Below are 13,457 nucleotides of genomic sequence, written 5' to 3'. Positions count from 1 at the left end.
TTTTCAAAATTGCTCACTAATGTAGGTAAATCAAACAGCCAGGACACACTAGGGTATCTACTTAAAAAAAAAAAAAAGAACAAAAGCAAACACCTTTTCTACTACTGAAAACATCCATTAAGGGAAAAACTTTATGAGAACAGAAGTGTACTTAAAGGAGGAAGATCAAATGTGCTCTTTGACAAACAGCTGCTAAGTTTCAGTCTAGCAAGTAAAACAGAGCTTTATATACAAGTTTACTTTTTTCCTGGTTTAGGTAAAGTTGGCCAGAAAAAGGCCAGCCAATCAATCATCACAAGGCAAATGATCTTCATTCACAGGAACTACACACCATTGTTAACTACCAATAGAACAGCACCTAGACTTTAATTTCTACAAGTTAATCAGAGTGTTAACAATATACAAAACAACATTTTCCTTATTGGCAAAGGTGCAAAATTGGGTTTATGCCTTTTTATATCAGGAGTTTTAATATTTATTTAATTCTTTTAAGATGAATGAAATTTTCAAGTAAGTTCAATTACAAAATTACCTTAGAATAGTGCTCCTCCTGTACTCAGTGGTATACTTTTTTTTTTTTAAGATTTTATTTGACAGATGGAGATGACAAGTAGGCAGAGAAACAGGCAGAGAGAGAGGAAGAACCAGGCTCCCTGCTGAGCAGAGAGCCCCATGCAGAGCTCAATACCAGGAACCTGGGATCATGACCCGAGCTGAAGGCAGAGGCTTTAACCCACTGAGCCACCCAGGTGCCCCCTCAATGGTATACTTTTAACTGCCTTCTTAATATACTGATCTACACAGCAGTCACCAATTTCATTAAATAATATAAAATTTTTCAGGCTGGGTTATGGACATTGAGGAGGGTATGTGCTATGGTGAGTGCTGTGAATTGTCTGAGACTGATGGTTCATAGACCTGTACCCCTGAAGCAAATAATATATTATATGTTAATTTAAATAAATAAATAAATAAAATAAACTTTTCCAACAAGGTCAACTATGATTTATGTGCTAGTTTGAGACAGGCATGTCTTAAGCAACTAATTAAATTCATTGGTACAATGCACCAAAAAAGAAACAGCAGGACAAGTAAGATAACTAGAATGGGAGTCAGATGACCTATTTTCTACTACAAATTAGCTGTGTTATCCTGGGCAAGTCACTTAGCTCAACTGTGTCCAGACTTGTAAGGCTTTGCCCAGGGTCCCAACATGAAGTTTCTAATTTGACATTTTGCCAAATATGGGTATTTTAAAAAATTCATATCATAACAGTAAGAAGAGCATTATCTCAAAATAGAAAAAAAAAGTACAGAAAAATAGCTTTATAAGTTCATTACATTGTCCTTACTTTTCTTATCTCACTTTAATGAAAACTTCTACAGGGACTAAGCAAGTATTTATTGGAGAAACAGTATTTTGTAACCCAATCTGCCTCTATTTCTTAATCTGAAGAAGTAAAATAATAGCATGGGTCTGGATTCAGTACTAGATTCAAATCCTAGCTTTACCACCTACTAGCTGTGTAACATTTTAACCAATTTTTTTGGTTTTTGTTTTATGGATTCATCATTTCCCTGAGCCTACATTATAAAAATGCAGACATCTACCTCAAAGGGGTATTGAAACAAATAATGAAAGTACCTAATACGGTACTGGCACATAATATGCATTCGGTAAATGGTAGCAGTTACCTAAAAAGGAGATGAGATAGGATTATCACCAAGATTCTATGACTTTATAGACATGCAACAGAAAAGGAAAACTACACATAATAAAGCTCAAGAAGATATATATATTGAAATAGTTAGGGGGACCTGGGTGGCTCAGTCCTTAAGCATCTGCCTTCGGCTCAGGTCATGATCTCAGGTCCTAGGATGGAGCCCCACATTGGGTTCCCCGCTCAGGCAGCAGTCTGCTTGTCTCTCTCCCCTGCCCCTCCCCCTGCTCTTGCTCTCTCTCTCAAATGAATAAATAACCTTAAAGAAAAGAATGGAAAAGAAAAGAAATAGGGTGCCTGGGTGGCTCAGTTGGTTGGGTGTCTGCCTTCAGCTCGGGTCGTGATCTCAGGGTCCTGGGATCGAGTCCCACGCTGGGCTCCCTGCTCAGCAGGGAGTCAGCTTGTCCCTCTGCTCCTCCTCCCGCCCACCCCTCCCCACTTGTTCTCTCTCTCTCGCACTCTGTCTCTCTCTCAGGAAATAAATAAAATCTCAAAAAAAAAAAAAAAAAGAAAGAAAGAAACAGTTAATTTATAATGGGTTAAAAAAAGGAATTTTTTAATAATGGGTAAAAAAAGGAACTGATTTTATTTCTTATACTTTTGGTTACGTAGGAAGGTAGATTTGGTAAAAAAAACAAACCAAAAAAAGGTAGACTCTTTTTACTTGCCAACTCAAGACTAGTACTTTTTAAAAACTGCTTTGCTTTCTCTTTAAAGCAAAATATTTTATTTACCTAATCTATCATTGAATCAGGCCAGAATTGGTTTTCAGAGGTTATCTAGTGCATTTTCACCTTACTACCAGATAGACTCAGGAAAGAATGTGCTTAAACTCATCTCCAATGCTTCATTCTTAACGTGTTTTATCACTCTGATTAGAAAAAGTTTAAATCCGGGGCGCCTGGGTGGCTCAGTGGGTTGAAGCCTCTGCCTTTGGCTCAGGTCATGATCCCAGGGTCCTGGGATCGAGCCCCGCATCAGGCTCTCTGCTCGGCAGAGAGCCTGCTTCCTCCTATCTCTCTCTGCCTGCTTCTCTGCCTACTTGTGATCTCTGTCAAATAAATAAATAAAATCTTTAAAAAAAAAAAAAAGAAAAAGTTTAAATCCTTCTCAAATTTACCGCTTAGAAATCTCATATATAGGGGTGCCTGGGTGGCTCAGTGGGTTAAAGCCTCTGCCTTCGGCTCAGGTCATGATCCCAGGGTCCTGGGATCGAGTCCCACATCGGGCTCTCTGCTCAGCGGGGAGCCTGCTTCCCTTCCTCTCTCTCTGCCTGCCTCTCTGCCTACTTGTGTCTACTACTACTGTCTGTCCAATGGATAAATAAATTCTTTAAAAAAAAAATCTCAAAAAAAAAAAAAATCTCATATATAGAGTATGTTATATTTGGTATAATAATAGGGAAAATAAAAATTCATACTTGTATTTCCATAAATTCTGAAAGGAAAAAAAAGACATTAAAAGTGTAGAGGGCAGGATATTTGGGACGGGTTATTTCAAGATTTTTCACTGTAGTTGCCTTTATGTCACTGTGACTCACAAATTGTATACATGTAATCACCTATTGAGATGTACTAAACAGGGGCACCTGGGTGGCTCAGTAGGTTAAAGCCTCTGCCTTCAGCTCAGGTCATGATCCCAGGGTCCTGGGATTGAGCCCCATATCGGACTCTCTGCTCAGCTGAGAGCCTGCTTCCCCCTCTCTTTATGCCTGCCTCTCTGCCTTCTCTCTCTGCCTGCCTCTCTGCCTACTTGTGATCTCTTGTCTGTCAAATAAACAAATAAAATCTTAAAAAAAAAAAAAGAAATGTACTAAATAATAACCATAAGAAAACCTTCCATCCTTCAAGTTTCACAATAAGGTTTTCCTCCATCCAAATCTAATCAACTTTGGCTTGACCCACCATTCATATAACCATACTTATCAACACATCATTTTATATGTAAAGTCTTCTTTTTTTAAAGGTTTTTAAATTTATATATTTGACAGAGAGACAGCAAGAGAGGGAATACAAACAGGGGGAGTGGGAGAGGGAGAAGCAGGCTTCCCGCTGAGCAGGGAGACCAATGCAGGGCTCAATCCCAGAACCCTGGGATCATGACCTGAGCCAAAGGCAGACGCTTAAGGACTGAGCTATCCAGGTGCCCCATGTCTTAAGGCTTCAATGAATGAAACTTGTACAAGGTTGATACTCATGCAATATAACAAATTGTTACAGTAGTAACATGTAGCTTTTCCTTCTGTAAACATTTCCAGTGTCTCCAAAGTTTGCTCACTAGTATACAAAGTTATATTTCCTATTTTATCACCAGTATTGATAATTTATGGAATAAAGCACTTTCTACCTTGAACAAAGTCCCCATCAAAGTTTTTTAGAAGTCTATTTTCATGAACAATAAATGATTTTTCAAAAACAATAGAGTATTTTAAGTGAAAGTTACTCAAAATGATAAACTTACTGCAGAAAATTTACAGCATTTAACTTTTCAGTACCCTCCTTCAATTTCTCTCTTGTCTAGATTATAAGCACAAGCCTTGAAATGCTATTAAAAGCAGTGACTCACCTTGTTTACCTAAAGTTTGAATACAGAGTATTCATGACAAAATTGCCATCCCTGCTGATAAGAATGGACTAGAGACCAGTGGTTCTCAACCAGGGGTGAGTTTGTCCCCAGGAGACATTTAACAATGTCTGGAGACATTTATGGCTCTCACAACTGGATGGGTTCTACTGGCATCTAGTGGGTAAACGCCAGGGATGTTGTTAATGCACAGGACAGCCTCTAACAACAAGAATTATCTGGACTAAAACGTCAGTATGTTGCTGTTGAGAAACCTTGTTCCAGATTACAGATTACAAGTAACTCTAAAGCAAATGATACATCTCCTAGACTAGAGAAAATCAAAATAGAAATTCAGTATGGCTGTACTTTTGCCTCTAAAAATAATTTTCAAGGAAAAAAAAAATCCCTACAAAGCTTTTGCTATAATTTGCTATAAATTACTGTACACAGTGTTTGTGTGCTTCTACCTAATTACAAGTAAGGCACATGCCTCAAGATAAGAAAAAAAACCTCAATATGATAAAAACCTATGCTGTCTAATTGGGTATCTATCTTTAAAGTATCTGTATATAAACAAATACACACACATACATAGGCTTATATAGGCCTAGAAAATTTCCAAAAAAACAAAAAACAAAAAAAAAACCACAACTGTAATATTGGTTATCACTGAAGAATGGGATTTGAAGGATCAGTGGGAATGAAAGGACTTCTACTTTGCACCTTATATCTAACACCTACACTGTTGAATTTTTCAACATGAGACTATATGACTTTTATCATTTTATTTTTTTTTTTTTTTTTTTTTTTTTTAAAGATTTTATTTATTCATTTGACAGAGAGAGATCACAAGTAGGCAGAGAGGCAGGCAGAGAGAGAGGAAGAAGCAGGCTTCTGAGCAGAGAGCCCGATGCGGGGCTCGATCCCAGGACCCTGAGATCATGACCTGAGCCGAAGGCAGCGGCCTAACCCGCTGAGCCACCCAGGCGCCCCGACTTTTATCATTTTAAAGCAGGGGATAACTGGGTGGCTAAGTTGGCTGAGGATCTGCCTTCTGCTCAGGTCATGATCCTGGGGTCCTGGGATTGAGACCTGTGTCAGGCTCTCTGCTCCTTGGCAAGCCTGCTTCTCCCTCTCTCTCTGCCCCCACCACTCTCCCCAACCCCCACTCGTGCTCTCTCTGTCTCTCTCACCCTCTCACTCTCTCAAATAAGTAAATAAAATCTTGAAAACAAGAAGTTAAAAGGAGAATATCATGCATACATATGCATACACTCTTACGACAGAAAAATTAATTCACAAACCTCACAAAAGTCTTTCCTTTAGGTTATTTTCTTCTTTTTTACTTGCTTAAAAAAGACTACGAATCTAAAAATCAACATTTGAAAATTGTTTTTTTTAAAGAATTTTCAACCTGATTTCTATTCTAAACAATAGTATATTTCAATAGGATCCAATGCAAGTTCTCATTTCTATTCAAGGCCTTGGTGAGCTAAGGAGCATTCTTGCTATGCCTGAAGAAATATAAAACAAATATTTACCTATGTTTAAAACAACAAGAACCAAAGATCCTAAATGGTGGCATTCTCTAAGCTAGTATAATTCTAATAAAAAATTTACAAAAAGACCCAAGCCCATTCCTTAAGCTGAACGGTCTTTTGACTTAGCCAGCAAGGGAAAACAGCTTGTTTTTTCTTAGCTATAGGCTCTCACAATGAACAAATAAGAGGTCCTTAGAGTATCTATGCCTCTATACACCAAATATATAAGACTTCAACTAATTCTAGAGCAAATAAACTAGGCCTCCACATTTCTTACTTATTTCTCACCAAGTCCTGCCCCATTTGAAAAACAAGACAAATTTCACTCTCAAACTATAAAATGACTCATCTTTCTGGATGTCTAAAGTATAAGTACTTGGTTCTAGAACATCTAGGGAAGACAAAAAGATTTTAGCATTATTCATCAAATGCCAATTGGGTGAGTATTTTTTGAACAATATTATGATCTCTTCATACTGGAAATTCAAAGGCAATGATATGGGAGAAGACGGCTAATACTTTGAAAGAGAAAAGAAAAAAAAAGGAAGAAATCTGCTTGGGCAAAATATGTCATTTCACTCACAAACACATAGACTATCCTCTACCACACATACTGTAAAGACCAGATACTCCAGGAATTTCTTTCTCTATGTAATATGGGAGAAAGAAGTCATAAAAACAAAATTTCCTTTTTCTATAGGTTAAGAAACAATCTATATGCACCCTGAGCAACATCTTAGACTAAGATAAAGTTTCCAGGTATCCCAGACACATTCATTCCAAAAATGCGGCCCACCAATATACACTTAATACCTAAATCCTTTTTAGGCACAGAAAACTTAAGTAACAGGGAACTAAGGAGTTCTACCACTAGCCTAAATGGGTACAAGAATCATCAATAAATAACATCCAAAAAAACCATCAAAAAAACAAAAAGGTACGATTCTGCTCACAGCTTTAATCACATGGCATGGGGAATCCAAATGAAATACAGTAAGCTAGAGAAAGAGAGAGAGATGCTGTGTGTGTGTGTGTGTGTGTGTGTGTGTGTGTGTGTGTGTGTAAGCCTCATAGAAATGGTTACTTCAAAAACTCATTTCCCAGATATAACACATGAGCCAAAGAAGTTAGAAATTTATGACTTTGGAGGTTCACTCGCACTCTACCTCTGAAAAAATTTAAACATATTATTTATGTAAAAGTGCATTAGTGATCTTTCACATTACCTATGATAATTATGTAAAAATGGTCCAGAAAATCAAGGACATTACTTTTAGACAAAAGGAAACCTTTTCCGTCTCTCCTACAAGTTCGGGAAGGAAAAAAAAAAAAAAAAGGACTCTATCTTTAAAATCTAAAGGTATTCCCACTTTGCTTTGTAGGTAAAAAGTACATGTGTTTTAGGTTCCTCTCTCATCCACTTTCATTGAACGGATGAAAGAAAGTCTTCCATAAGCACAAGAGTGGAGGTGCTCCAGAGACTCTCCCCATAACTGCCTACTCAAATAAAATCCTGTCCCACTTTGACTTAGAAGTTAATTCTCTTAAAGTGAAATCCAAAGATATAGACATTCAAGGGACTAGCTTCCTTACAACCCACACACTATTTTTTCCAAAGCGAAATGTTGGAGTGAAAATGTACTAACATTTTAAAACTAAATGAACCCCTGTTCAAACATGGTTAAGACAATGTAGAATGGTAAGACAATGCACTAACTGTATTCTGCAACCCACAAATAGTTTCTTATTCCTCTCAAACACAACAGCCAGGATAGTTGTACACAGAGAAATCTCTGTACTTTAACAGCAAGATCAGAGGCTAAAATAATTGGTCATAGGGGAATGAAGGAGGCACCTTAGAACCAAAATAGAATACTCTGGGCACTTAGAACAATAGCCGTCAAGAAACAGTACTATATCCAAGCCATGGTCAAGAGATAAAAGTACATATATAATATATCTCCCTATTCCCTAGGGCCCAAAAGATGATGATGCCTTCCATCCCAGGTTGCTCGGACCTAAAAAGGCACAGTTAAGAGTTAAAGAGTTACAAGAAATGAAGGATCTGATCATTAATTTCTGCAAAAGCTGTTCAGTGTTTCAACTTCTCCAAGTCTAAAAAATACAGACTTCAGCTATCCAGCTATTCTGAAGTTCAAAGATGCACTGGAATTTCCTTTTCCTGCATAACTTCACAAAAGGTCCCAGGTGCAAGACTCACGTGCCTTCTCAGGGTAAAAGCAGAGAGCTTCTTCATACTAACATGCTTCAAACTAAAAAAGGAGATTAAGAACACTTCTTTCATACGTAGGTAAGGCACAGGGCAAATAAATGACAGACAACTCAACTCTGGGGACGGGCATATAGTGGAAATGCCCTTTCAGCGAGCAAGCTCTGTCTCTGTCTCAGTTTCTCTCTCCCTCTCCTGTCTCGCTCGCTCTCTCAGTACCAAGGGCAGGGACTCTGGCAAGACCCCGCCCCCCATCTCCAAAGCGGGGTGGGCGGGAGGTAGCCAGAGGAGTCCTTGTTCCCGCGCGAAGCTTAGAGACCAAAGGACTCCCCATTGTGGGTCTAGATGGTGACGCGAACCGGTCCGGCTCGAGCCGCCGGCTGAAGAGTAAGCTGAGGGCGCACTAGGCCCGCACCGCTGCCACTGCCGCCATGGAGCCGATCGCTGTCAGAGAACGGCTCCGCCCGGGGAGCCAGAGGATGGCCCGGGCCCTGTGCCGGCCCAAAGAGAAATCATGCCTCACACTGTATGGAAGGCGGGGGTCCTGGAAGCGTACCTCGGACACCTCGTCCTCGTCGCTGCCAGAGGCACCACCTCCACCCCCGGTCCTCAGCACCGCAGCCGCCAACTTGAAATCCAGCGCCGCATCTCCTCCGGCCGCACCGATGCCGCCGCCACCGACGCCCGGCGCGGGCCCGGCCTCCCCAAAGAGTCTCACGGTGCGAATACCCAGTCCGACCCCTCCCGGCGGAGGCGGCTCCGAGGCCCCGGCTGGGGCGGATCGCGGAGCCACCGAGTCCAGGTCCTCCTCAAAGGAGGTGCCGCCGCCTCCGCCATCGGTCAGCATGGTTCGCACGCGGAGCCGGAGACGCTGCCGAGTCACTCGCAGCCACCGCCGCCGCCGATCCCGGGAACGAGAGGAACAGCAGGAGGAAGAAGCTTCTCCTTCCCCCCCGTCCCAGCAGCGCCACTAACTTCTCACTGCCTAACCTGCTGCCTCCCGCCCCCCACACTCGCCACTGGCTGCAGCTCCCCAGCGGCTGCAGATCATTGGCCAAGGTGACCCGTCGCTCAGGCTCTTCGTCACGCGCCGCTTGCTGGCTCGCGGCCCCCAAGCTGCGTTGACCCGCGCAGGCCTAGGCGGTTGCGAACACCCGCCTCCTAGTCCCCACGCGCCGACTTCCGGTCCTTTTCTACGTCTATTGGTCAACCTCTCTCACTACCTCGTCACGACCTTAAAGTGGATTAGTTCGCCTTGTGGTCAGTCATAGTGACCCTTGACAATAGGAAGCTTCATTGGCGCCACAAAGTGTCGATCACTTTGTCACAGGACGTCGCGTGCTACAATTGGCCCACAATAGTACCATTCATCCCGCCCCCATCTGAGGTGACGGGAAAGGGCTGGGGAATTTCCACTTCTGATTTAAATGACCGCAGAGGTGACGACCCTCAAGAATTGGTAAGATTTGGAGCAGAATTCACCCGGAGTTTGGTGGGGCTTATCTGTCAAGGATGCAAGAGGCGCGGAGATTACGAAACTCCCACCTGTCGCTCCGCGCCGGACGCGGAGACTGCGGCCGGAGAGTTGCTGCATGGGGATTGGAGGAGAGAAGCAATCGGTCTCAGCGCGTCTCCACCTTCCTGACAGCCCCTGGTTGGAGGAGCGGAGCGTCAGTCACTGGAGCGGTCGCCACCTCTGGGACAGGTGAGATTGTGTAACCTATGCCTTTGGCTCTTTGGGCGGGTGTAGGGGGCTGGGACAGGCGAGGAGGCAGGGCTGTTCTTGCTTGGCGCCTCCAGCCTTTCTGAGGGGAGCCGGCGCGCGAAGCTGAGGAGACCAAGGGGGCACTGCTTGGGATGTGGCCGCCCCGAGGCGATTCCGCCCGCCCGCGTGCCGGGACGTGGCTGGGTGAGGCAGTTCTACAACCTGCCGCCGGGATGGCCCGGCGAGGCCGCGTTCTCTTGCTCGTGGAAGGCGGCGGGTCTGAGGGCTGGACAGCGCCTTGCCTCAGTACTGGGAACTGTCCCACCGAGGAAGGTGGGAAGGCCGCGAACTGCTCGAGGAAATCAGACCGCAGGGCGTGTTTAGAGTGCGGGCTCTGGAGCTGTTACGAATTCTGGTCCCTCCACTTACTTGCCGTGTGACCTACGGGCATTCTGTGCTGAATCTCTGTGACTTTCAGTTCATTAAATCTGTAAAATGGGACCAGTAGCAGCACGTCCCTCATTGCGTTGTTGTTTTGAATACGTTAGCATAAGGCGGTGAGCAAAGTGCCAAACTTAAAGACCCATTTTTATTAGTTACTCTTCCTTCAGGAGTCTTCCACCTGCCCCTGGATCCGGGGGCAACCAAACTAATTCTTGTCATATTTCGGTGATGCAAAACAAGCTAGCTAAGGCAGGTGGCGGGAGTTGGGGGCGGGGGGTCCGGCGTGCGGAGGTGTCTTCCCCCTTCCAAGGATCTGTCTCTCCTTCTTTTATCCCTATCTTTATCCCTCTATCTCTTTTGTCAATAAAGAGGGGCTTTAAAATACTCATGCTTCGACAAATCCTATGATCAAAGATCACCGGAGGGGCACCTGGGTGGCTCAGGGGGTTAAAGCGCTACTCGTGCTCTCTCTGTGTCAAAAAAAAAAAAAAAAAAGTCACCAGAAAGGCGTTTGGTGAAGTTTGTATTGCAAATGTCCTTTGACCCAGAGAATGTGCATATGACTTAGGTTGGTTAAAAGCAAAAGATTTGGCACTTCTCCTCTCTTGCAACTCTAACAAAAGTCTTTGTATATCTTGATTGTGCAATTTTTAATATTTCACCTACCTTGAGCTGTAATCTGAAAATTCTGTAAAGACTATAACAATTTGGAGGCACCTGGGTGGCTCAGTCGGTTAGACCACCAACCGGTGATTTCGGTTTACGTCATGAATCTGTCTCACCGGTGGTGAGATCCAGCCGGGGTCAGGCTCCAGCTCAACCTAGAGGCTGCTTGAGATTCTCTCTCTCCTACTTTCTCTGCCCCTCCCCCACTCTAAAATACGTAAATATGAAATATATATATATATAAATTTTTAAAAATTCGATTCTGTCAAGCTTAAAGAACATTTTGAAGATTGTTAACATTTCTTTGGCGTGGTAATTTCTAATTCTGGCATTTAACATACCAAAAAAAGGAGTCTTTTCTATAAGCAGAATATGTTAGGTGAATGTTCCTTCTAGATAATAAGTTGTAGAAAATGGAAAAAATTCTTGTACCTTTTCTACAGAACTATTTTGATACAAATGTCCTGTGTACTGTCTTTAGTTAGAATCTACAGAACTTAGCCTGTATCCTCAGTGCTGTTTAAATTTTGAAGACATGTGTGACGAGGTCACAAGCCAAACTAATAGCACCAAGGAAAGAAACCCAGCTCTGCCCAACCCACTTCAAAGCTGGATTATCCAGAATTGGTATGGATACATCCCTAGGCAAAAACAGGTATTGACTGGTGCAGCATTACAAAGGAACTGCTTGTCAGTCCTACCATTAATACAAAAATAAATTTCTGATGCAACTCCCTGAACAAACTCATTAAATTCTTTGAACAAATGTAATGAATCTCAGGAACAGAGAGAAAGGAAATCTGGGCATATGCATTTTACCCAATATATTTGAGAGAGAACTATATACTCTTTACGTAGTGCCTAGCAATCAACCCTGAGTATAGCCAGGAAAATATGATTGAGCAATAATCTTTGTTTCACCTGGATCTTTACCTGAGACACTTGTTGCCAGGAGTTTGACAACAATTGAGTAATCATTTTAGGATTTAGTAACTCCCAGTATTCTAGATATTGGTGGCTGCTATTGTTGAGACTGTATTAAACATGATTTTAATATTTCTATATACACCACATCATGTGGTATTACAGAAGTGAAAACGGAGAAATCATTCAGTCAATCACTATATCAAGTAATACATTTGGTGAATATATCAAATCACACTCAAAGTATTCAATGTAAAATATCAATAAATTTATGTGATTTATTGGGTAATGTTGGTTTTGATATATCATATCTTAAGATGGTATTTGCTAACTAAAAAAAGTACACGTACACTGATTTTTCAAATGCTAAATAAGCAGTAGAGAGCAAAATCCCTCTTTTAGGAAATACATATATATGTTAGAAAGGAGTATTAGAATAAAATGTTTTCTTCCAAAAAACTAGTGGGAGTATTGATTAAGGAGTAGCTATAATGTATTTCAAAGCACTCTTCCTTTTGACCATCTTTCAGACATAGAAGAAAAAGGCAAAAGGAGAAACTGTATATCCCAAGGATTTTTAAAACTTCTAAGGATAATAAAAATCTTCATTTTTTTTGCAAGAAATGTGAGATTGACAAATGAAATTGTAGATACAGGGACTTAAGCTACTTTGACTACTTTAACTATAGTTCTTTCATGCGCAATTTACATTTTCTCAAGACATTTATTTAATTTCTGCATGTCAGTGCATCTCAGTTCAGCCTGTCTATTTAAGGAAGGAAGCAAACCAAAAAATATGTTGCACTTGGATATTATATCATTTAACCTTTATAATAAACTTACCAAGATTTCACCCATTTTCTGATGAGGAAGTTGAAACTCCAAAAAGGTTAAGTAACTTCCCCAAGCTTATAAGAGCAATGTATGGAAAGGCTAGGATTTGAATTTACTTCTGCCTGATCTCAAAATCCATGCTTTTTCCACTGTGTCACATCAGAGGAAGAGGAACTTCATCAATCACATAAACTGATATAATAATCCAATCATTATATCTTTCTTATAGATCTGCTAATTAACACTCTAGGTGGAGTTATCCCTGACTGCCACCAAATTTAATATCTTTCTCTTTTTTAACAACTGGAAACACTTAATTTAAAACGTTTTCTGGTTTTTCCAACTGTATTGTTAATTTCTTAGACCATGTAATTTCACATTAAGAAATCTGAATAGTTAATACCTTCACGTGGTTCAAATTTCAAAAAGAAATTTAAAAACATAATAAAAGGAGTCATTTTATTTTGTCCATTATACACTCAGATACCCTCTCATAAGCAAATCATCTTTTAGGTCTTATTTATTTATTTATTTACTTACTTACTTACTTACTTACTTACTTAGGGTGGTTTTATGAAAGCATGGGACAGGACCTGTGAGCAGAAAGAGTTGCCCAAACTGTCTTATTAGGTTTTAAAATATTCTTCTAGAAGGGCACCTGGATGGTTCCATTGGTTAAGCATCCAGATCTGGATTTTGGTTCAGGTCATAATCTCAGGGTTGTCAAATGGAGCCCCACATCAGGCTCTGTGCTGGGCATAGAGCCTACTTAAGATTCTCTCTCCCTCTCTCCTTCTCCCCCTCCCCACCCACTCCCCTCTTCCTTA

At 41.3% G+C, this 13,457-nt stretch overlaps 1 protein-coding gene and 1 long non-coding RNA gene across 16 annotated transcripts in view; one reads left to right on the top strand and one right to left on the bottom strand.

Moving 5' to 3' along the window:
* Positions 1-9,059, bottom strand: part of ANKHD1 (ankyrin repeat and KH domain containing 1) — a 132,813-nt gene extending 123,754 nt beyond the window's left edge. For 7 of the 12 annotated variants that reach the window (XM_047729811.1, XM_047729814.1, XM_047729819.1 and 4 more), the window contains exon 1: positions 8,614-9,049. In XM_047729811.1, coding sequence (XP_047585767.1) covers positions 8,614-8,904 — 291 coding nt within the window. In that variant the 5' untranslated portion in view covers positions 8,905-9,049. Of the gene's footprint in view, positions 1-8,613 lie in introns of all 12 variants that reach the window. The other 5 variants (XM_047729817.1, XM_047729822.1, XM_047729818.1 and 2 more) reach the window with 3 other exon arrangements.
* A 386-nt stretch (positions 9,060-9,445) lies between these two features.
* LOC125100340 (uncharacterized) overlaps positions 9,446-13,457 on the top strand; it is a 30,535-nt gene continuing 26,523 nt past the window's right edge. For all 4 annotated transcript variants that reach the window (XR_007127510.1, XR_007127509.1, XR_007127508.1 and 1 more), the window contains exon 1: positions 9,446-9,762. This is a non-coding gene — a long non-coding RNA (uncharacterized LOC125100340). The remainder of the gene's footprint in view (positions 9,763-13,457) is intronic.

This window comes from Lutra lutra, chromosome 5 (genome assembly GCF_902655055.1).
Source record: "Lutra lutra chromosome 5, mLutLut1.2, whole genome shotgun sequence".
In the NCBI taxonomy this organism is placed as follows: domain Eukaryota; kingdom Metazoa; phylum Chordata; class Mammalia; order Carnivora; family Mustelidae; genus Lutra; species Lutra lutra.
This window is presented reverse-complemented; position numbering and strand designations above follow the sequence as displayed.